Below are 25,793 nucleotides of genomic sequence, written 5' to 3'. Positions count from 1 at the left end.
GACTTTTGTGAGTAGAAGCATTGTACTGCAGCAGCAGCACTTTCATGTGTAGCTGCGTTTCCCCTTGACTGCCTGCCTTACTTTTGGAATCAGTTGGGAATAGTAGTAACTTGTAATTGTCGTTGGACCCTGAAGATAATCAATGAAAAGTATGCCCTTACTATATCCCCTCCCAGAAAAAAAATAATTGCCATAATCTTGCCATCTGATTGCATTATCTTGAATTTCTTGAGGGGTGGACATCATGAAGCCGCCACTGCATGCTATGTTGATTGGACTCTGGACCGCAATGATGTACCTAGGTTCCACACAGTCATAATAATACATAGCCAAATCAATTCAACTCTCTCCACTGTTCGGATTTTTCCGCACTCGTGCTATGTGAAAGGAATTAAGTTTACAAGAGAAGAAGAATCTTTGTTTTAATAGAACGTCACTTCAGTTTCCGTATTTCAAGATAATTTATTAAGAGTCTGGTTTAAGATAGATTAACAGGGAAAAGAATTGAAATATTTTCATTTTTCTAATGCTTTTCCGTAGTACGGAAGATGTTAGTCAGGGCTGGATTAACATATCTGGAGGACCGGGGCTAGGAAAAAAATATGTGGCCCCTGCTGACTTCACCTAATAAATTTCTCTTAAAGTACAGTAGGAAAGTTAATGGAATATGTTTAATATTTTCGGTCATATTTTATTTTATGATGATTATTATATATCCATGATTCTTTTTAGAAAGCAAGTTGAGGGGTGATATCAATAAAACGGAGAAGTTACTCATTATTCCCAGTTTTGTAGTAGTTACTCGCATTGGTATCAATAAAAAGAGAACTGAGCACTATTCGTCTCAGCTGACCTCGGACAAGCCCCGCCCTTTTGAAGTAACCACACCTTTAGTCTCAAGCCAAGTAACTACTCCGCGTTTGATATCAATAAAAATCCAAGATTCCTCTGTGATGCTAGTAACTTCTCCAAATTTGTGGAGCAAGCTCAATAGGTGACTCCGTGCGAAATATGACAGAGTATATGATTGTTTTGCTACGTAGAAAAACTTGTAAACTGCATAGTAATGTTGCAAATGGAAATTACAAAAAAACATTATAGGTTCATGAAAGAAAATGTAAAGTGATTAGCACAACATTTTTTTTTAAAGGAGAATCAACCGAAATTCGGGGTGGTGCACTACGTAATGAGGAAAAGATGCGGGTTTTCTTGCATTACATGAGTGATCCGGCATTCCAGATCGGAATGTCAGGGGATTCTGGTGTGGCTCAAGGTACTGTGTCTATGACTACTACAAGTGTAATGAATGCGATTATTGCGAAATCTGAGAAACCTAGTATTTTGGAGACGAATACACTAATAGGAAGAGCTCACTCGTGGCTAAGCGGTTAGGGTACATACCTTTGGCATGGGAGACCCGCGTTCGATTCTCAGCAGGAGCTCATGTGGTTCGGATTCCACGTTAATCAGTGGGTCCCGTCTCATATAGCCTCGCTACTGAAAAGGACGTTAAACTCAAAATCAACTCAACTCAACGTTGATAGGAAGGGTATATACATGAGAATGTATTTTGTTTATGTCAAGGCGAAAGGGGACACGTATGGTGTAGAAAACGCAATCAGATGGACGTGCTTTATGACGTGACTGGCTTAACTTTTTTTAAAAAGAAAACAAAGGGGCCAAGTGTCTGATTTCGTTCTTAAAGCCAAACAATCTACAAAGACCTTTGGCAACACGTGACATGCACTTGTCGTGTTAATCTTGATATTGCTGGATTCGAACCAACATCCATCAGCTCCAATAGGTTCGTTCCCATGGTTTCGGTGTTACTTTCTTGTTTCCCGTTTTTTCTTCTTTTTTTATTTTTGTTTTATTCTCGCTCAAATATTAAATATTCTCTTTTTGATTTGTGTCTCAGTCGTCGATGTATTTGATATTTCGTTGCATTTCACTGTAATTGCCTTCAAAGCTTCGGCTTTCCTTCGTTTACTTTCTGGTAACTGTGACTTTTAAAGTACTACTGGAAACTCTTTTATAACATCCACAAATGAACTTTGAAGCTATCGTTGCTATTTGCCCGTTCCATGGCGTTTAGGATACTACGCCATAGGTTAAAAACAACGAAATGACCGCGCGACGGATGGGAGAAATGAATAATCACTTCTTTTATTGATACGACTCTCTGCCACGCGCAGAGGAAACGCGAGCGAACGTTCATAAATCTGGAGCAGTCTAGACCTGAGTAGTGGCTTGCTCTATTGATACGAAATTGAGGGAGGATATTACTCTAGCTGTAGTTACTCCGATTCTCGAGCAGGACTTCTCAGGAGTAGTTACTTATTTTTATTGATATCACCCGAGATTTTAATCAGATTGGAGGACCCTATTCACCTAGACGCCCGGGGCTATAGCCAGGGGTGTAGCCAGCAGGTTTCTGTAGGAGGGGCCTGTAGTTTTAGAAGGGGAGCCAGCTACAATATACAAAACCAAAAAAAAAAAAGAAAAAAGTGTTGCAGCTAGTGTTTTTGAAGCCTGAAAAACTGGAAAATTTTAATATCCTTCCGGAAAACTAAAACCACTCTTTTTTAGATTATTTATTTATTTATTTATTGTTTTTTTATATATTATATTCCAGGTAGTTTTTATTATATTTAACCAAGAACTACTGCCCCGAACCAAACATTATACCTTTGTGCATAAATATTTCAATACACAGAACCTATCTATAAAGGTAACCAAGAAAGTTCTATCGCTTTCTCACCCACTACCTCCGAACATTCATATGTCACCTAAGACGTACCTGAAAGATCAAAAATAGTCTCCATCACCATCGACAACTTCTGCAAACGTTCTGAAAGCCCATGGATTCCATCGCGGTAGAACTTGCATTTTCCGAAGAAGATATCAAGTGCATTTTGCACCTCTATTAGGGTTTTGAATTGGCGTCCTTTAAGATGACTGTCCAAGGAATGGAACAGATGATAATCGGACGGTGTAATGTCCGGGGAGTATGGCGGATGCAATAGTGTTTCCCATCCAAGGCGTAGAATTGTATCCCGGGTTATTCTAGCCACGTGGGGCTGAGCGTTGTCCTGTAACAGGAGGACCCCTTTGGGACTCAAAGTGCTGGCTCCAGAGTTTTGAGTTTTTCTTGAACACGGCTCAACTGTTGACAGTACACAGATACATTGATTATCTGACCATCTGGAAGCAGTTCCGATGCACGATGCCACGAGCAGTTTTTCAAACACACAGGAGGAATTTCTGGTGCAGTGCTGGTTTCGGCTGTTTTGGAACCGGTTCATGGGATGCTAACCAATTATGACGGCGCCGTGGAACTTCGTACAGGACCCACTTCTCATCACAGTCAACATCCTGTCCAGAAATGGCTCCTTTCTCAGACGAGACAGCGAAGAAACACAGGTGTCTGCTCAAGTTGCCTTCTGCTCCGGAGTCAAGTTATGTGGGACCAATTGATCCAACTTCTAGTGTTTCCCCAGTTGATGAAGATGCTGCCGAACGGTTTCACCACTCACACTGAATTGTAGCCCCAGTTCCTCACATGTCTGGCCTCTGTTCGCCTAATTGCTGCCTGAAGATCTTCATTAAATGCATGTGTTGGTTTTCCGGCACGTGGTGTATCTTCGAGTGTTTCGTCACCGTCCTGAAACTTATTAAACCACCACTGCACTGTCCGCGTAGTCACGACACGCTCATCAAACGCCTGGCATATCTACTCTACTGCACCGTGGCATATCTTTCATCCCAGTTTGAACTCGTACAGCACATGGCGCTCTGTGGTGGTTACATGTTCACTCTGTCGTTACGCAAGTTCACGGTGTAACTGAACTGCCAGAAGCAGGTAGAGACTGTCTATTCCACCTGTGCCCTCGGAAACTATGTGAACGGTACTTCGACCCCACCCTCTGACTGATGAAACCCTCCCTTTGCGTAGGGAGAAGTCAGTCGTTTGGTCTTGACGAGTGAAGATCGTAGGCTACTTAGAATGGCTAACAAGATAGCGCACAGCGAAGTGCATGAAATAATTCATTCTGGCAACGATTCTGCATCCAATAATTGAAAGATCTTGGTCGCAGCAACTTGTCCCTCCTCTTTCGAGGGAAGGTATAGGAAAACACACATCGACAGTAGCGCAAGAAAGGGCATAGTTGAGATAGAAAGGCTCTAGTACGTTGGATGTACCACCCCCAGCAACTGATCTTCGCATTATCTTCATTCTCGTTTAACTCACGGTGTGAGAGCCAATTGAACACAGACCTCCACAAAAAGCGACAGAACTTCCTTGGTTACCTTTATACATAAGACTGGTTTTGTTTGAAATTGCACTTAATTTCTTTAAGATTTTCTAAAAAAAAATATTTATTTATTATTCGTGACTAAAAAAAATATTACAGCTGTTTTACACGAAGTAGCATTTTAAAAAAGCGAATGAAATCTAAACTAAAAAACTGAATAAAAACTACCAAATTATTTTCACCAAATTTTCCATATGATAATTTAAAAAAAATAATTACAGCATATAAATAACGTAATGTACTTACAATTTAGTTTAGTACCATTGTTTAATGGTAGTATGTCTAGTACCTTGTTAAAACGTTTGTCTTCAAACTGTCAAATACAAATCACCGTAAATTGTGTAATCTGCTGTCACAAAAAAGTATACCATACTATTTTCCGATCGCTATAAGAAAGAGATACCATACTGTTTTCCGATCGGTATGGTAAAATACTATATACTATTTTTCCGTACTATTTTACCGTAAATTATTAATCATGTGTAAACCTTGTTATTTTTAAATGATTGAAGCGAGGTAATCTCACTATGATGTTTTAAGAAGCTAGTCATTAGGGGGGCCAAGAGATCATTTGGGGGGCCTGGCCCCCCTCCCTAAGTCCCTCCCTTAATCCGGCCCTGGTGTTGATGCATGTGCTTTCGTTATCAGGTTCATCCCGAAAGTTACCGAAATTCATGTTAATTATTTATTATCTGCCCTCATACAGTGATTTGTTATTATGATTTTTTTTAACTGATGCGGTAGTGGGAAGTCTGCATTTGATGTACATTCTTTCAGGAAATAGCTGACTTTTTATTAAAAAGCTGGACTTTTTTTTTTTTTTTTTACATGTAAATTTGAAAACGTTTTGCCTTATAATTGTGTGGATGATGTTGAATCTGCATTGGTTCTTAAATCAGAATTGTAGTTGCCCCAGCCAGCATTTTTTGACCGAAGTAATGCATTATGTTGTTGCAACAAGTATTTGTAAAATTCTTCATAATTCATGTGCATAAAACTACGTACATTTTAGGACAATGATCGATCCCGTAACTGACTCTATTAACGACCTTTTTTTTTTTACACTAAGCATTGATTAGAGAAAACACTCTTTACTCTCTGCATTACCGTACTGCTAAAATCGCAAAATAAAGTTGATAAAGTTCACTGGAAATTTCAATGCTATTGTTATTTCTGAAAAATGCCCATCACTACTCTTCAGCAAGAGTTAAATTTTCATTCTAGACTAAGAACTCATATAAGATAACGGACACATAATGAGTTATTAGGACTAGGCTATATGCGATACGCCTATGCTTATATAACTACTTACATAACTTTCGTCATTTATAGCTTCATCTTTCATTGATTATTTTCTGAAAGATCAAAGGGACTTATTCAGTACAAATTCAATCAAACTCATTGATCTGAATTAAATTTGGCATGGTTGTAAATCTTGACAACGTTGTATTCATATGAAATAAATATGATTTGCAGGCTTTTAGTTCCCGAGTTAGATGAGATCAAATTTGAAGTTTGGACTTCGACACATTTTCGAGAATCAATTTTAATAAAGAGTTCATTAAAAACCAATGAAGGACAGTTTTCTAACGCAATTGAGAAACATACTAATGTTTCAACCAAAATATTGAACAAATAGAAATATGATTAAATGTCAGACTATTCAAAAATAATTGAAATGATGTCTTGACATTGAAAAATCACAAAATGTCGGACATGCTCGGCAAACTCCGAAAGGGTGGCAACCCTAATTTCACTGAAATTACCTGTAAAGAAATATAAATGTTCTATTTCGGTATCTTACCAATACTTTCCATTTACTAATATTGATATGATTCAAATGCCGGAAAGAGTTGGGTAACTACTTGTTTACTAACACGCTGAATCACAAGAACTATATCTCCAATTTAGATTAAATTCCAGATCTCGGATACAAATTCAAAAAACGATTTAGATTGTGATTTTGATCCGACCACTTCCACCTCACAAGTTGACAATTTTGATTCCCGGCGGGAGCTCAAGTGGTTCAATTGCCGCGTTAATCAGTAGGTCCACGTCTCATATAGCCTCGCTGGTGAAAGAGACGCTCAGCTGAAATCAACAACATTCCGGCTGGGAACTGAAGGGGTTAGGACGTAACGATAAGGCGGAAGTTTGTGTCAAATGATTCAGTGCTCAAAAGGCATGTTAAAATCCGAACCAACCAACCAATCAATCAAGCTGCAGAAGCACATGAGATGTCCATGTACGTTCAGCACGACAAAAGATTACATTAAACAACTTATTTTTTTCCAGGGCACAGGAGCGATAGTGAATATTGAGAAAAGCACTATGTTATCAAACGTTATATAAAATACATGTTTTAGATAAATGTTAATCTAAAAAGTTAATTTCAGAGACAGATTAAACATTTATGGATAAGATGTTTATCTCACAAGGAGACTTACAAAAGTGAAACTCACCGATTTAAATGAAACTTTGTAGACTTGTAAAATTTCGAAAAATAATCGATACGTATTTTTTTTTATTTTTTTTATTTCGGCATTGGTGAAGGTTTAAGAGTAGAAACAAACTTTGAACGTTAGAGGTGATCTTGAAGCGTGGGCAGAAAACAATTATTTAATGTAGAAAAAAACATACTGCCAGGGGGTTTTAGGACAGCTGACTCAGAATCTGACGTCAAAATTAGAAAATGCAAAATGGTGGATCCAATATGGTGATTACAATTACAAAAGTCTTCTGGTTTGAAATGGTATGCAGTTAGCCAAGAACAATTATAGTTGGTAGGGGTTACTGCGAGGAGATTGCAGAACGATTTGAAACACCTTTCTCTACTTATTTTAACGAGATACTTGATTAAAGTGCATCTCTATACCTCTCACTATTCGGGGTGCTTGTTTATAGTGAGTCTCCTCGCTTGTCAATATCTCCGAGTTTCATATGTCCTCAGTTGTTATAATTATGAATTTATTGAAAAAACGTTTTACAGTTATGATATTCCGTAAAAAGATGTGTGATGCATAAACATAGTTCACACAACGCATACCTTATTACAGCAATAACTGCGCACAAATTACAAAATGATGCACAATCTTTGAAATAAAATGTTACGGGATTGTCAAATGTAGGAGGTTTTTGTTACAAATAACCGCTTTCGTATCCTAGATACCTAATATTTACAAATGTGGGAGAAGAAAAGCTATTTATGAATCAATGATTGGATCTTAATTATATTATTACGGATATGTAAATTTATGTTATAGAGAAGGACAATGTCAGAAAAATGTCCCAAGAAGTTTTTCCAGGGACTCATAATGAAAATACATCAAGATACTAAATCCAGTTGTTCCTGCAGGAATGGTTTCTATTTTGAGATACACTTTTGAGGTTTAACTCGGGACTCAAATAGGAATATAAATCACTTAAATACTCACCCCGACTAGTAAGAAGCGAGGGGACTCGCTTTCAATAAGCACCTTTAATAGTGAGAAGCGAGGGGACTCACTTTAAATAAGCACCCGAGTAGTGAGAGGTGCAGAAACTCACTTTAATCAAACATGCCTCTAAAATAAGTACAGAAAGGGGTTTCAAATCGGTTTGCAACCTTCTCGCAATAACTCATGCCAATTATGATTGTTCTTGGCTAACTGCAAACCATTTCAAACCAGAATACTTTTGTAATTGTAATCAACATATTGAATCGCCATTTTGAATTTTCTAATTTTGACATCAAATTCTGAATCAGCTGTCCTAAAACCTCCCTGGGAGTATGTTTTCTATATTAAATGATTGTTTTCTGTCTATGCTTCAAAACCTTCCCTAACGTTCAAAGGGTTAACGAGGGAATTTAAATCCGTACCATTGCCGAATTTTTTTAAAAAAAATACGTGTCGATTCTTTTTCGACGTTGTACAAATCTGCAAAGTTTCATTCAAATCGGTGAGTTACACTTCTGTAAGTTTCCTTGTTAGAGACGTATTCAGTAATGTAATAATGATGGCCACAAGAATAATCTTACACAGTGACCAGGATTATTACAAGAATATTTTCTAATTCTAGAATTTACATACAAACTGTGGAAACAAAGTTGTCACAGTCATTTTCTAATGTGCAATTTTTGTACTGAGTGCTCATGTTTCAATGTAATTAAGTTGTTCTTTAAAGTGTCAAATGTGGAATACATTTAAATTCATATGATCAGTACAAGAGTCCGATCAAAAGTCCAGTTCATCTATTCGAAAAGCAATTCCAAATGTCCCATATTGAACGTCTAAGTGCTTAGCAAAAAAATGCAAAAAGTAGCTACGCGTTAAAATTCTCAGCATATCCTATTTATGTTTCTGTATTAACATTTTTCTTTCGAAACAATTCAGATCTTATGTTTTTCCTTTCTATCGACGAATGTGATATAAAACGAGTCTCACTGTCGTGAGAATGTTTCTACGTCATCGTCACGCAGAAGGGAAAGGAACTGTTTGAATGGCGGGAGAGTTAATCGAAAAGGTGGATATATTCTTCTGAGCGTTTATTAACAAATGCAGCGAGCAGTTGTAATCATAGCAAACCTCAAACTGCCTCTCGCCCGTTTACGAACGAGTTGTTTCTTTCCTTGTAGAACTTGTTTTAAATACCCACTTCTACTCCGATAAAGCGAAGTGGAGACCAAACATACAGAGTGTCTCCCGGTTTAACGTGGTTGCCAGGCTTAAGGAATAGTGTAGGAAGTTTACTTGACGAATATCTGGTAATTTAAATATAATAATATGTAGTTTCTTTCCACATACTTTTAAATTCTTGTAGACTTATTTCCCCGAAACTGCGTGTACTTATCTACTTTGTGCTATTATTTTACACTGTAGATAACTGAAATATTGCAACATTGTAGAGGTCCCAACAGCGCCTGCAATTCTGTAGAAGAATGTTAATAGTGTGTATGTGTGTGACATTAGATCATCCAGATATGTTATTGGTACCGGTACCAATTATATCTTGCAGGTGATATTGGCACCAGGATCCAATAAATATAGTACGGCACCACACGTGTTTCCCAAGAAACTGCCAGAAATAGCGACATAAGTATTTTCCCACCGCAAATATGAATAAAATTAATGCATTTTGATCTCACTCTCGTTTTTGTATCTCTTCTAGTTTTTTATGCACATTTGGTTCCAACAAGTCGGTCTCCCAACTCGGAGCTAACAAGTACGCAAATACGCGTATACGTGTGTGTGTGTGTGTGTGTGTGTGTGTGTGTGTGTGTGTGTGTGTGTGTGTGTGGAGATTTTCCCCTCATTCCTCAATAATTCTAATACGGAGTACAGCATTTCAGTAGTAGTTTTATTTACATTTATAATTAATGCATTTGTTTGTAACAGACACCCTTCGTTTATGGACAAATAATAATATTAATGTCCCATTAGAGTGTTACTCTGAGGTTTCGCTGTAGTACAATAATCAAAGAGAAAATGTCATAAACGAGTAGCAAACAAGTGCAAAGATACATTACTATCGGTAAATTAGCGAATTTTTTAAATGCATAAGCATCGTTGGAAGTGGCAAATCATAAAAATTAGTGAGAAGCTAATGCGTTATATTGACATGAGCAATGATGATTTCAGATTTTCTTCGGAGAAACTTTCAGTACACAAGGATGTAAGTAGTACTCCAAAAAATACTGGTAATCCAGGCAGAATTGGTGATATGCTCCGAGAAAGGAATTTTGTTTCTCTGGGAGGGAATTCCCCCGGATAATCCCTGAAATCATTATTCTATATGAAAATGCTAGTGGGGCAATCGTCAGGAATACATAATTACTCAAATATACACGATGCAAATTCCCAAGAGAACTATTTTAATTTTAAAAATTGATTTACACAATAGTTGCGAAAGTACCAAGTACTTAAGAAAGTGTATTAATCATATCTTTCCAGTTGTCTTATCCGCTTGTAAACACAAATCTTAGTAAAATTTATACAGTTCCATTATTACTTCTGATACATTTTCATTTGCCATTGGAAATCTTGAGTTATTATTCTTATTATTTATTACAACAGTAATATTCTGTAGCGTATGGTGCAGGCTTTTTACATAATTCTTTCTGTGCAATGAAAGAAATTGTAAAGAAGTCATTATTAAGCATCATGTGAGTTACCTCATGAGCAATTAACATACATAAATCACTGATTGCAGTGATAAATTGTAGAACTTGCACTATTTAGAAATTATTACTGCAATGTAAGTCAGTCTGAACTTGAAAGAGCTGAAGAGGTAATACCCGGGCGTTAAACGAAGATTGGACACTTCCGTTTGAGCGGTGTATCTGGTTGGCTCTTTCGCTAGCAACTCAACTTATTTTAGTGATGCCATTAATCTGACTTCGAACTACAAGGTCGAAGGATGAGAGTACAGGGAAAGGTGCCAACATATAACAAGGGAGTTGTCTATTAGTTGGATGGTGCATTTCGCATAAAAACAAATTAAAGTGGAAAGATTTCATAGACTACTAAGAACATGTGTATATGCTTGAAACTGACTGACTTCCTCAATCTGTTTCTCTTTTTAAGCCGTATTGGCACACGAATGATGGACTAGAAACCAAAATAGATAGTGCAGATTTGCCGGAAGACGATGACAGTGCCAGAAATCCTGGTGGTAGCATAGGATTAGCTTCCTTGAATTTTCTATCACTCGTTACACGCCTGTTGGTTAATATGGTGTATGAAAACCACACAGTTAGCACTTCCTTATGCATCAGATCAAGATCACATGTGGTCATTTCTGCCAGCACGTTGATAAAGGATTAACTTCAATGTTGATTAGGCGGCACTAATAGAACAGTAGTGTATTGACGCACATATTTGTTTTTGTGCAGTCGACTCCTGAAGTAGGTTACTTACAATGGAAACCTTGTGTCTAAGTATTGCGTCATTTTTCATTGCATAGTCTGTGTATTACCTTTCACCAAACAAATTATATTTCCGTAAATGTGTAATTAGGATTAAATTCCATAACAAGCCAATATTATATTATTTTAGATTAATAGCGGTGTGAAGGGAGGAGTCAAAGGGATAGTCTGTATTCAAAAGGGTCCACCTGGATTTTCCTGCTGAGAAAAAAAAAGTTATAATAGCAACCATAAGATTGATTCCTAAACTTCGATTGCAGAGTGAGATAAAATCGGATGCATAGCCGCCATAGAAGTACATACCTCTTCTATATGTTTTCTTGTCAGTAACTTCCGAAAAAAATAGATCAATTTGAGTCAAGAATTACACTTTTCTATGCCAAAGTAACGCATACAGATTCACCTATTCTTATCAAGATTATTAGCAAAGTACATGATTTTACTCTTTTTTTTTTAACCACAGTACAAGAAAATTAAAAAGTACGTACAGTATTTAAAATTCTGTTTCAACCAGAAACACTTTAGACTGTCTCAAATTGAAAATTTTAAAATCCTCCTTCTGAGGCTATTCACAGTTTGACTAATAAGGTGAAATCGAATCGAATCTGGTTGCAATTATACGGAATTTATTTTATCCTCTAGATCTCTCAAAACTGCAAAATGTATACTTCAAAACGAATGTATGTTCGTTATAAAGTATCAATTTACAGTTTTGAGAAATCCACATTGTAAAAGTAAATTTTGTATAAGAACACTTGGAAAAGCAATAAAGGAAAGCTTGGAAGGAAGATAAAAGTATTGAGATCCAAGAGATGTTTGTTATGTCTTTTTATGTAAATTCAGTTTCGTAAGTTCAGTTCATCTTTACCATATCTCAAATGTAATGTTGTTTTCCATCGTCATAAATGTCACAGCATCAATTAAATCAAGAATTATATATTAAATATTTATTCTTTTTGTCTGTTATGTTGTCCAGATGTTTGATGTTAATAAGATCACTTTAAAAGAAATATTATTACTCTACATAAAATAAGTCTGTGTGATATGCATATTTTAAAAACCACTTTCTTAAAATGGAAATAATATTTGATCATTAAATTTAAACTAAACTTGAAATGATTTTCGTAGTTTAACGTCTCACTCGTATGTCCTTTAAACTAAAGGAGACTGAAGTGAAATTAATTTTTGTGCTCCCACCGGGAATCGAATCCGGGACTACATACACTAAAGGCACACGCGCTAGCCAGTAAACCAGCTGGGAGAGCTAAACTTGGAATAGTATGCTGTCGAGTACCTGCGTGCATGCTTTGTGTGCGCATGGTCCCGAATTCGATTCCCGATGGGAGTGGAGTACGAATTCTGCTTTGTGTCGGCCAACATTTCATATAGCTACGTGCTGAAAAGAAACAGATTTAAAGAAAAAGAAACAAAACAAATATCCTAAAACTAAAGAGCCAACATCATCTGCTAGAGAAATTGTGACATTGAAAAGTCTATTTTAACTTAATATCCAAGAAGTTTCAGTGATAACATTAGAACAAAAATGATTTTGTACAAAATGTTACATTAACCCAATTCTTGACTTAAGTAATTTACAAGTTCAGTGTCACAGAAACCCGTCTTCAATCAAATCATATATTGTGCTAGTCCATTCCATTTAAGATTGTTACAACTCAGATATCCTCTTCATTTATTTTCTAATTTCCTCCTTCTCTCCTAAGATCTTTTTCTCACTGGTCTTACAACAAACACTCTTACACCTTTCGGATTTTTTTTTAAGTACATGTCTCACCATCTTAGTGTTCTCGGTCACACAGTATATTCAACGATACGCACAAACGTGGAGTTCCAGGTTATGCAGTCTTCCTCACTCTTGATTTTGTTACTTTAAGTTTGTTACGAAAATTTTACTTCAAGGTTTTGTTTCGAACATCCTAGCACGTATTCATCCATGCCGCTCATTGTCCAACGTTTACATTCATACATTACAACAGATAAAACTGTGGGTATGTAGGTTTTCAGTTTTTAATTGCTCGGCGATATAAAATTTTTCATATATCAGTAGCGTGCATTTTGATTTGCTGATGAAACTTTGTCAAAATGGTTGCTAGAGATGTATAAATGTATTTATCTTCTCTACTTGATTGATTGGAATGAAAAGTGTGCGTCGTGAAAAACAGTGTTCAAGTTGGTGACAACCTTCAGAACCAGGGTTGTTGGAATTTTCACCAGCTCAATAGTGTTCGTAATTATTTTCAGTCGTGTCTCTTAGTGCACACCTTGTATCAGAATGGCTTAAAGTACTTATTTATCAAGAGATCACCACTAGAACAGAATATAATTTTTTTTTTAAAAGTTTGAAAATAATTCATAACGAATTTTGTTTGCGCTGGATCAAATTGGTTGTAAGTGTTCAGCTATAATTTATTATATAAAAATAAGAAGAATCTTGTTTGTGATCGCATCTTGGGGAAACGACTAAACTGTTCGAAATGAATTTTAGGATGTAGTTATCAAATTACCTTAAACTGGATTATTATCATGTTGCTTTGATTAAAATGCGTACTTTAAGGGGAGAGCGGAGGGTCAAAATCTGTGCGGAAAATTAAGTATCTTACCATCATGTCAAGTTAAGATGATGATAACTCGATACATAAACTCCTCATTAAAAATAAGTGGACCTATATCTCAATGTTCTTCAGAATTCACGTCTTAAAGGGGGACATTTTCTATTACTTATTTCTTCACGTTGAAAGTAATGTTGCGTGTTGTTTGTGATCGCATCAAGGGGACGCGATTGAACATTTTGAAATCAATTTTTAAACATAGTTAGTGCGAACCTTGAGCTGAGCCTTGATCATATCACTTTTATTCAAGGATGCATTGTACGTTTGGTGGTAGCTAGAGTACGTTTGTTTTTATTTAGCATGCTTCCTGCCTAAAAGATGGATCTGTCTGCAACACGTTGTTGCCACGCCGCAGTTAAGTTGAGAGTTACAATACGCTAGGAAACACAGCAAAACGCCACACCACTCACAGATCACTGTAACACACTTGTTGACGTGTGGCAACTAAGCACATCAAATACCCGCCAAATAGCAATGACCTCATTTGATGGGCTGCTGACAACTAACGTCACCTATACGACAAAACCAGTAAGACGTCTATTGGGCTAAAACGTTCACATGAGTGCTAGCAGAAAATAGTCTAAAGGCCAACCAAGTGCACTGACGGGAGGTGTGCCAAGATAAAACAAAGGTACCGTAGAATAAATTCAAAATTTATGTAAGGAAAAAGAGTATGTCATGATCTGCCCAAGTTACGAAGATGAAACTCGGTATATAAACTCGTTACTAAAAATAAAGAGAACAAATTTCTGTTTTAACTGGAGGGGGATTTTCTGTAATACCTTCCTTCACATTTAAATTGACGTTGCTTGTTTGCGATCGCTGTGTAGCAGTTTGAAATAAGTTTAGAACGTAGTACCTACCTGAAGCTGGAATTTTATCGTGTAACTTTGCTTGAAGGGCGTATCCTGAGGAAGAAGAGGCTCAAAATTTATATCAAAAATAGAATCTGTTATTTAGGTTATATTATTACACTTTCATTAGTATACGTACCTAATGGGGAGAGGAGACTCACATATTTTCCATAAACCTAGTTCTTCCCGTGCAAAGAACAGGCATTTCGGCTAGTCTAGAATGGAAAGCAGTGCGACTAGATTCCCTTTGTTTTTGTAGTATATACTCGCGTATTAGTACAAATATATAATAAAATGTCTTTCTCCTCGTATCAGTTAATTAGAGTCGAAAACACCACTTAAAAAAGGAAATTCCCAATATCTTTGTCTTCCTATCAGTAACGGCAATCAGTTTCTGGAACTTCGAATTCTTTTCGCGCATCTAGTGGAGTATGTGATGTATAGTATGATTATCGTATATTACAAGGCCGCTTTAATCGTAAAATCTATTGAAAGAAAGCAAATTGGCAACTTGGAAACGAGAATTTAAAAATAATAATAGTCTAATAATTTCCAACAAATCAGTTCTTAAAAAAAAAAAATACTACTTTTGACCTTTTTTGTTTTAAAAAATCCATTTAATAAAGCCTTTTGTTATTTTTGGTTCCTGGACTTGAGGTATTATTCCACTATTTTTCTGGCGTATTTTGAGACAAATTAAAGGAATCTTCAATCATAACGATTGGCTTAGGGGTTTAAATCTTGAATGAAGTAGGGGATTTTATTCCTACTCTACATTATATAGAATCACCCAATTATTCTGTAAAATTTTCTACTTCCTTGTTTTTAGAAATCAAAATATAATCGAGTATGAATGGTGCGGAGTCCCACGAAAAGTTTCACGAATGGGATGGGGCTTCAAGGATTCCCTTTTGCGACATTTTTTCTTGTTATTTATAAGTTTAGGTTGATGCCTTACGATTATGCACCGAGGCTAAGGAAGATTATGGTGAGATGGATGAAAATAGTGGCATGAAGAAAGTGGGAGGAAACGGGAGAACTCCAAGAAAAACATGCACATGGTGTTTGTCCATCACAAAGCCCACTTGGTGTGAGCTGGGATCGAACCGGGAATCGACGCAAGAGGTGAGCCATCGCTGCTTCACAAGGGAATTCCATTGTTTCTTGTAAGTAATAAAGCATGAATGCTTAAATGATATTTTAGTTAGGGATATGGCTTTAAATCAGGGGTGCCCACAAGGGGGGCTATGACGCAAACTGCGTCATTGAAATATTTGGGGTGGTTAAAAATCTATATAAAATGTTTGAGGGGTGTAAAAATTAATAGAAAAGATTTTTTCATGGAAGAACATTTATGGATAGACAATTGGGGGGTGCGTCATGGACATAAGGGGGGGGCACCACTGCTTTAAATATACGTATAAAATTTAAGAAAATCCACAGGACTGTTTTTGTTTGTTTTTTAAGTCCTAGGTTTTTCACAACCCTGTTCGGAATACATGGCAAAATATCGTCGATGAATAATAGTGGACGAAAGAGTTAGTGACAGGAACCAGCGAACAATGAAGAGAATTATCACCAAGAATGCAGTAAAGTGACTATGGCACTTGGCCATCACATCACTTGTTACGACTACAGTCCGGTGTGAGTTATATAACGTGAAATTCCCGGTCGGGTTGCAATTTCCAGACAGCTGATCACTTCCGACATCGCTTTAGTGCGACTAAAATCTTGCTGGAAAATGTGTAATATGGTCCAATGAGGCTATTTTCACCTTATTTCCAACCTGTGTTTGTATATGGAAAATGTCCAAAGAAGCTTGCACTCCAAAATATGTTCTCCCTAACGTGAAACAGAGCGGCATTTGTATGCTGTGGACCGCATGTATTCAGTGGGTCCTGTGATTACGTTTACAGGGCTCATTACGTCCTGAGATTATGGACATTTAAGGTGATTGTGTGCATGCAATGGTCCACATGCTGTTTACGACTCATGATATAATTTTTCAAGTAAACAGTGTGTCAATTTACACTGCACTACACTGATATTACGGTTCTCGGCATGGTTCTCTGATACCCAGGTTCCATTCCAGGTTTATATGAGTTTTTAGTGTACAGCATCGTGCCGTGTTTTATTCAAGTTTCCACCTCCTCCCACATTCTAATTTCACTGATTCTTTATAATCACTGATGAACCTTCCATCTCCTTGAATATACAGTGCATAATCATGGGGCGTAAAACTGATAAATTACATTTCATTGTCATAAGCTATAGTGCGTCCAGTAAGAGAACGTCTCTGACAGCTCGCAGTGACATTGCCACTACTCGCGTGTCAAGGTTTTTTTCGGTGCAACTGTAGTGGCAATTTAATTAATGGTATAAGACAGAGTGATCGTGGTTGGTAACACTGGTTTCAAAGTAGGGGCTGCAATGTCCCACCGCATGTGGTAAGAAACGTCAGAGACCATCTCTTGTTGGCCGTGCTATAAATGGGATGAAGATACATGCGAGTTTATTTTAATAGAAGAGTTGAGGAAATGAGAAATTGGAAGATGGGGCAACGAGAGAACGCCAAGAAAATCCACTAGCATGATATTCAACCCAAAAGGAAGTGGGCTGAAACAGAGAGCTTTCCTACCAAATGGAGCATTGTACCGATCAGCCACTGTCGCTCTTGGATTTCCTTTGTGTTAAGAGATAGAAAATATGTACTATTTTGTAAATCATAAGGGATAATTGATCATCGCTTTGCAAAAGATAAGTACAATTCACGAAAAAATATTTTACACTATTTGGAAAGGTGGATCAATGTAATAATCGATATGTAATGTTTCCTCTCCCTATATTTTTAGGAAAATTTAGATCTAGAATTAGATTTTAGACAACTCGAGTAATAAATAGTGAGATAAAGTATTCGCTCATGCATGAATTTGTTCCTGGAACGATACGTGCTCAGTGTTTCCCATTGTTTAAATTGGATGTTGTAACAAAACTTATGCACATTTTTTTCTCCAACTAGATGCACATGAAAGCACATTGAAAAAGAAAATTTTGTTTCATATTTCCAACATCTGACATATACCTAGTTATTTACTCTTTTCTAAAGAAAATAATAAACACATATAAGGATGCCCTAGGTATTGTTTACATTCTCAGTAACATCTATATTCTCTTGCTTGTAGTTTTTGACTGCAGCTGCCACTAATATGTAATATTTACATAAATATTGATTCATTGTCATTTCATGTTTGGGGAAGTAAATGTGGTCAGAGACACTAAAGCGTGCAATGACTCATAGGGTTGATCTTGGCTATACTATCTTGGGCGTACAGTATTTTCAACATCCGCGAATAAAAAATGTTTTTACATGTGTTGCGTGACCAGATTTGTTTATGTGTCTTTTAACACGGAAGTTAGTTTGATCCAACTCATCACAGTTCCCGGTGCATCTTTATCCGATGATGATAGAGTTATTTGTGGCCAATCGGAACTCATAATAGTATTGAAAGTAGCGCAGGAATGCAGTTTTAAAAATAACTCATGCAATGCATGATTCTATCATATCTATCTATCATCTGTTCTTTACATGTTCCAGAATAAAATTCGTTCTTTACTTGTATGGAGTCCTTTACGGTACCAGTGTGGCATTTTTTTTTTGTTATACGAATATAAGAGAACAGCAAAAATTAAAAATTAAAAATATGGTTGTTCTTCATTCTCGTAGGTAGTGTTGCCCACGACACGAGACGAGAAATCAGGTTCTCTCTCCTTCGTCTTGTACGTAAACTCTCGTCTCATTTCTATTCTTGTCAAGTTATTCTCGAAACGTTTTTAAGTGTATTTTCAAAGTTCATAACATTTAAACCAGGGGTAAAACTTGATCTGAAAAGGTAGGGGGCGGTAGGTAGGAGCATGGCATCACGCCGTCCCCCTGTCTATCTTTGCCCATTATATTTTTTTAAGAACTGAGGGGACGCCGTACATATATTTTCGAGGTTGGGGACGGCGTCCCCCCGCGTTCCCCCTCACTTTTACCCCTGACTTAAACCATATGTAGGGTATATTATTGAAGTATATTGTATAATGACTTGTGTATCTTTTAAATGTTTATAAATACTCTTCATTAAGAACAACTAAAACTTTTCTGACCAGAGTATATATACAGGTATTTATTAAAACTAAAATATAGTGTTACGTTGTCGAAACCGTAACACTGTATTATACTTTTAATAAATAAATATATATACTCCGGTCAGAAAAGTTTTAGTTGTTCTCATAGTAAGTTCCAGAGTCGTGATGGACAAAGCTATATGCTCTTCATTATGTTCGTACAACCACTTTATGAATTTATTGTTTTTATACAATGAATTGTGTAACACGAAAACAGTGTGTGAATTCGAAGACTTCAGTTAACTAGTGTTGCCTACGACACTGTAGAAATTTCTCGTCCTATCTCGTTTAGACCTAGACGAGAATTCTTGTCTCGTCTCAGATTTGAAAATGCAGTTGCCTCGATTTCGAAACAAGAAATTTTCTTATCATTTCAACACTACTCGTAGCTATTGCTAGTGTTTGTATTTGAATTTTGCAGTATTATTAGCCTTTACAGAAAAAAAGGTCCAAAGATGAGACTTATATCAATTGATAAATCTCATTAGACTGAACAAAACCATATAGGTGAGTGTAAAATCTCATGCGTAATTCTCGAGATATTCAAGAAAAAAACAGGTTTGTGTGTAAACCTAAAAGTTGATGTTACGTGAGAATTACGCTACCTAAGGTGAAACTGACATCAAAATTACCATCATCAAATTATTTATTATGACACTAACATGATAGTGCATAGTATGGTTGGTAAGATATAACCCAGAACAGGCACATACACGGAAATTTATTTCGGGAGAGATCCAAATGCAATATGAGGATATATTAAAATTTGTAAAATCGCCCCAAAAATGAGACTAAATTTACAGAAAAGACGAGATTTCTTGGATGTCTGCATCTCCAAAGCTCATCATCCCCTGCGTACGTGCCTGGCCCAAAATGATAATTATTTCTTTCAATTTGATTTCTCTTTAACTAAACTAATGTCAAAAGTTTACACATATAACCATCAGTCGATAGATGGCATCATACTAAACAAAATGGCATGCTTCAGGGTAGACCTAAATTCCCAATGCATATGTTTCGAGAAAAAATAATTTCCATGGCACTAAAAAGTATGTTATTCGTTGCCAGTATTAACTGGGAGTTTATATTCTGCTACAAAATGTTGTTTGTTTATGTACTCTATATGTAAAAATAGAGTAATAACTAAGAGATTGTATCCTTGTTGTTTGTGTTCTTCTAACAGTGACACAGATTCTCCTAAAAGTTACGTATATATTACATATTGGCATATTTTTAACAGTATTTGGTAACGACGAAATGTCATAATTGCTATAAGATCGCGAATGTAAAAAGCATCCTAATTTTTCACAATTGAAATTTGGATAAAATATCCAGCTTACATCTGGGCTCCTACAGTTTGTTTCCGTGACATTTTAGTTTCACAAGCAAAGGCCTTTTCTTCTTCTTCGTCTTCTTCTTCTTCTTCTTCTTCTTCTTCTTCGACAGTTAGTGCATTCCTGCAGTATGCATATACTGGCGAACTGTTCGTGTTGACTTCTCAACTTTGGCTGCGATGTCATCGGCATATTTGAATAGTTGGGTCCTTGCATTATGGAACTAAGTAGCGTTGGTCTCAGTGAACTCGATCACTTCACCATAAGTTTGAAAACAGTTGCTAACAATACACGACAGTAAATATAAAGGCGTTCGCGGTGGTCATGTATCCAGCTTGAAGTTGCCGTTTCCACTTGGATACCATCTCATAGGAATGGGCTTTCATCCCCATAAACCTCTTTCATCTCTTCCTGGACCTGCTTTGCTGATTTCAAATGAAGATAGAGAAACTTAATGACGCACCTTGCTTCAAGTCTGGTAATAATCGCACCTTCAGTGATTTACCTGGGGAAAAAAGAGGGGGGGGGGAGTTGTTGCAACGGATCCAGAATTTGCATTGTTAACATACAAGAACTATAAAATGCATGTCCATGTAGGTTTGTAGTTCGTCACCTTCTAGGTGATTGCACGAACTTTTTGATACCTCCTAGTAGATTAAACCCACCTAGGCGTACAATCATGCGCGCGAGAGATTGTTTTCCCTATAATTAGAAACATATCTAAGGTTTCAGCGTGCAGCGTCTAATCAAAACTCATAACACAAGAATGTTTATTTCATTGTATGCATTGTTCCGCTGCGTTCACAATCCCAACATCCAGGATAGATCAACCAGTCGATCTTTTATCTTTGTAGTTGCGAGAGAGTTGCGCTGAAATCTTTTACCTGAACAGTTTGGAGATCGCAGGAGATATATCCGTCTTAGAGTTGATATCACAACTTGTTTATGATGATTTAAGCTGTTACGTGATCAGCTGAACAAATGGAACAAGTACAGGGTCACAATAAAGTATCGCGCGCAATCACTGGTTGCTCAACAAAACCTTGACTAGGTCCGTTAGTTTTAGAAATATTTTGGGCTCGTTAGAAGCTTCTTGAAACAGCAAATAACGATTGCTTCAGGATTTTGTTCTTCGTATATTCATTTGTTTCAGAGTTGTGCATAGTTAAATCTTAGAACACAAATCGAGGGTATACATTCGTTTGACTTAAAGATCCGTATTTGGAGATGATGAGAGTTTATGACAAGCGGTTGTTATAAGTAACAATGTGTAATGTATTCTCTGTCAAATGAATTAAGAATAAAGTTGAAATGTTGAGAAGATATGACGTTTTAAAATTGAAGTGATACATTATGTTGCCGACCATCTTGATGACGCCATATCTCGGTTTCCCTAAACGGTACTTTAAAAAAAAATTAAAAAAAGACTTTTAGAATGTTGTTTAGCACAACACTGATTTCAGCTTGTAAAATTCCGGTTTGAGCTTTTTTTTTTTCCTAATTGCGCTTGTCTATATGATCAGTAATTAACAAATTAAAAGACCACATTTCAAACTTAACGCTACAGAAGAAGCTTCATAGGATTTATGCCTGCTGGCGATCGAAAGCAGGGGTAAAAGTGGATCTGAAAAAGGCAGAGAGATGCATGACGCCACGTCACCCCTCTTTGCCTATCTTTGCACATTGTAATTTTTTAGGAATTGGGGGAACGCCATAGATATTTTTTGGAAGTAGGGTAACGGCGTCCACCCGCATTCCCCCACACTTTTACCCCCTGATCCAAAGACTCCTGTCGTCAGTTCAAATTCCCTTTCGGAGTAAATAATATTCAGTATACTTGAAATGTTTGTTTCACTACCATCATCCATTTCTCAGTTTTTGCCTTTAGCATAAAGGGTAGAGCTGTGGGAAACTCAAAAATACAATATAATACAGTTCAATGTTTATTCGGGATTTATAAAAGGAGGAACCAGGTAAGAAAGGTTGAGAACTTGGTTTCGTAATGATAACAAACAAGTGAAATTATCACGTTTCTGACTTGAGGTATAGAACAGGTGTACTATTGGATTTGAATGATAAATGCAGTGAACCTTACCTGTGTCAATAAATGTCTGCCTAAAATAACTATCTGAGTTGATTTCTAAGGAAATAATCTCAGCAACTTGAGACTTGAAAGTGGGTCGGTTTAGTCTATCGATTCTGCTTTATAAGTCACGAATCTCTCTCCTGTCTGTTTTTAGAAACAGTTACTCCACCGCACATATGGTGCAGCTTATGAATAAACAGCTCAACTCAGAAGTGCATGTGAAAAATATTCACAAACTAATCTGAAGCTAAGTATAGCAGCTAGATTTCTATTGCATTTTATTCACATTATGGTGACGAATCTTGCTTAAGCATTGTATTTCATTATAATGTATTGCAAGGTAAAACGTACACCGCTTAAATTGATGCATGCATTTAATTGGAATTTTTGCAGCTTTTGCATGGAAATTCAAAGATAGTAATATTTTTTGTATCCGTTAAATATGTTTTCTTTCTCTTACGTTATTCAGAATACAATATTCTAAATAAAATAAGAAGTACTAATTAATTTGCAGCTTTTTAAAAACTGGTTTGGAGTGTTTGAATCATTATTGACGAATTGTTGGCTAAATTCATCGTACCATGATTGGCTTAACATGTGCTTCTCACCTTGTCAGTAATGAGCAGTTCCTAATCAAGAACTATGTCGAATCTATTATATTTTTGTAGTCTGTAGGAGATCTTGCAGAAAGATTTGCAATAATATGAAGAACAAAAAAGAAATATATCATAGGAATTCATGAGAAGTAGGGCAACGGTATGTAGATACATATCTATTATGTTGTATATTGGTAAACTATACCCATTTTTTGTGAAGATTGTGTACCTTGCACTTTCTCATTACATCAATTCTTCCCTTACCTTCCTTGTAGGTCTAGTAGATAGCGCGCACTTCTTTCGTGCACGCGATTCCGGTTTTGATTCCCGTCAGCATTAAAATATGAACGAATTACGATCGTTCGAATTCCACACTAAATCGTAGATTAACGTCTCACATATAATTCTCCAATGAAAAGTCTTCTGTCAGATCTTAAGTGAAATATTTTATTTGTCAGCTATTATTAATAAAATACACCATTATTTGTCAAGGTTCTATCTTTGACTGAAAATATAGGGTACATCATTGCTAATAGAAATGAAACTTTATAGCCAGCTTAAATCGTGATTGTATATTTACTTACTATGTTTATGTTATCAGTAGGACTAAAATTGAAAATGTTTAGCGTAACAATGAGATGCAGATCAAGCTTCCGAAATAACATATCCTTCATATGTGTGATAGCGTGCGAAGGAATCAAGTTCGGATGTGAAAGTTCAATACCTATTTTATTCGTTAGACCAAGAAGCTATCATATGGTGGTTCGTACCTAAATTCTCTTTTAATTAATTTAATTCGAGTTTTAATGAAAATTCATGGATTTTACTCACACTGTCTTATTGAAAAAATAAACGTCTTCAATAACATAATATATTATTCATTGTTTTAGAGATAAGCTAAAGCGATAGAACTGCACGAAGTTCATAACAAAAAAATACTCGCACAAAATATAGCAAAATATACTAAATTTGCCAACAACTTTATTTGGTAATATCTGAAATCGTGAAGATAATGCTTATATGGCTATACAATTATCATTCCGTAAATTGGCCACTCGGGAGCCAAAGGCAGGTTTCATTGTTTTTTTTTTTTTTTTTTTTTTTTTTTTTTTTTTTCATCATGCACATAGTTTCAGCTATCGACGAAAGAGTATTGTGAACGTTGTCGTTTGTTTCTTTGTTGTGTCCTATTTGAAGTATAATTAATGTCATTGGGGACAATAATAATAACGCCCAATTAGTTCTTTTCATTGACAGCACGTTTTCCTTCACCTTCCTCTTTACGTCTGAACTATTTATTTTCTCCAACGTAAATACAAGTACAGAATTACGAGTCATTGTCGAAAGTAAGGCACTCATTGAATGAATGTTATAATTCTTGTGGAATTGGTCATACGGTATTATGTTGTTAGTGGAATTGAGCGTAACATTTACATCACTTTCTCCCTTTGTCATTAGGAGGAGCTGGAGACCCTGCGAGCCAAAGTGGAGAAACTGGAGCAAGAAAGAAGCCAGCTGAAGCACGAGAACGACAAACTGGAAGCAAAGGTAAGCAAATAATTTCAATGCACTTCTGACTATAAATCGATATTACTTAAAAAAGGAAAAGTAAATTAATACATAATCAGATTTTTGTCCTCTGTGTATTATTATTATTATTATTATTATTATATTTAATGCACGGCATAGAAGTATTCCTCGCTGTATTCAATAACGATAAAGACAACGTTTGAAAAAACAACAATATACCAACGCAAGTACATTGGTATACCTAAGTTCTTCTCAAATGTTTTCGTGATCATGGCACAGTTATTTCCCAAACACACAACTTTTCAGTATATAGAGATTAGGTTTTTTTTTTTTTTTTTAAGCTCACTTTACTTTTCAAAGATTTTAGTTAAAGGCAATGAAGAACATCAAAAATTTAAAAAAGTTAGGTAGCTAATACCTACAGAACACTATTACTTGAACTAATACTCTATATATTTTCAAGACCTTTCATTATTATTAAGTATTCTGCTGTTGGGCAGGTCCTGGGACTTATAATGTTCTTTAATAATAATAATAATAATAATAATAATAATAATAATAATAATAATAATAATAGATTTGGGCCTGGAAATATTTCCACGTTTCTCGATCTTCAGCTTCCTCTTTTAACTCCCAATATTTTCTTCTATTTTCAAATCATCGATTAATTGTGTTCTTCCCATTCCTCGCTTTCCTTCCATCTTTCCTTTTATGGCGGTATGAAGTAGAAACTTTCTTCACAAAATATGTCCAATCCACTGACCTTTCTACGAAGAATGCTAGCTAAAAGCTCTTTTCTCCTATTAGTTATATCTTCCTTTACTGATCTGTCTGTCCATTTTATCTTCTCCATCTTCCTCCAACACTACATTTCGAAACTCTCTAAATATTTCTTCTCTAACTTCCGTAATGTCCAAGACTCTGAACCATACAGTCCAATACTCCATATATAGCACTTGACCAACTTTTTTAGTCCTATATTAAGCCTGCTAGTTAAGAGTGATCTTCTCTAGTGTATAAATTTGTTATCCAACAATTATAACATCATAAATTGCACACGCAAATTTGTGATCTATAAGAAAAGATTTGGTTGCATTTTGCATTTATTTAGTTGCGTTTTGTAGATACTTTTTTCATATGCAGTTGAACTTGGTTCTTATAACATCGGTTTCTGCGACACCTCGTCTGGTGCGTCAAATATTCAGTAAGACAAGGTAATTCCTCATAAGACAAGCGATAATATATCGTGCTTAGTGGAACCTACACAAATGCATCAAACGCATATATAACGTTTTTCAAACTGGTATCTGTAATATTGGCTTGACTGAGTGGTCACCTTCGATAACTTACACTGATACTATACATCTCGGCTACAA

The 25,793-nt window shown here is 36.1% G+C and overlaps 1 protein-coding gene across 4 annotated transcripts in view; it reads left to right on the top strand.

Moving 5' to 3' along the window:
* The window catches only part of Mhcl (Myosin heavy chain-like), a 545,621-nt gene that overhangs the window by 371,590 nt on the left and 148,238 nt on the right, over window positions 1-25,793 (top strand). For all 4 annotated transcript variants that reach the window (XM_081768806.1, XM_081768805.1, XM_081768807.1 and 1 more), the window contains one exon: window positions 24,346-24,435. In XM_081768806.1, coding sequence (XP_081624932.1) covers window positions 24,346-24,435 — 90 coding nt within the window. The remainder of the gene's footprint in view (window positions 1-24,345; window positions 24,436-25,793) is intronic.

This window comes from Thermobia domestica, chromosome 8 (genome assembly GCF_964235325.1).
Source record: "Thermobia domestica chromosome 8, izTheDome1.hap1.1, whole genome shotgun sequence".
NCBI lineage: Eukaryota > Metazoa > Arthropoda > Insecta > Zygentoma > Lepismatidae > Thermobia > Thermobia domestica.
The sequence above is the reverse complement of the archived record's forward strand: the minus strand, read 5'-3'. Positions and strand labels throughout refer to the sequence as shown.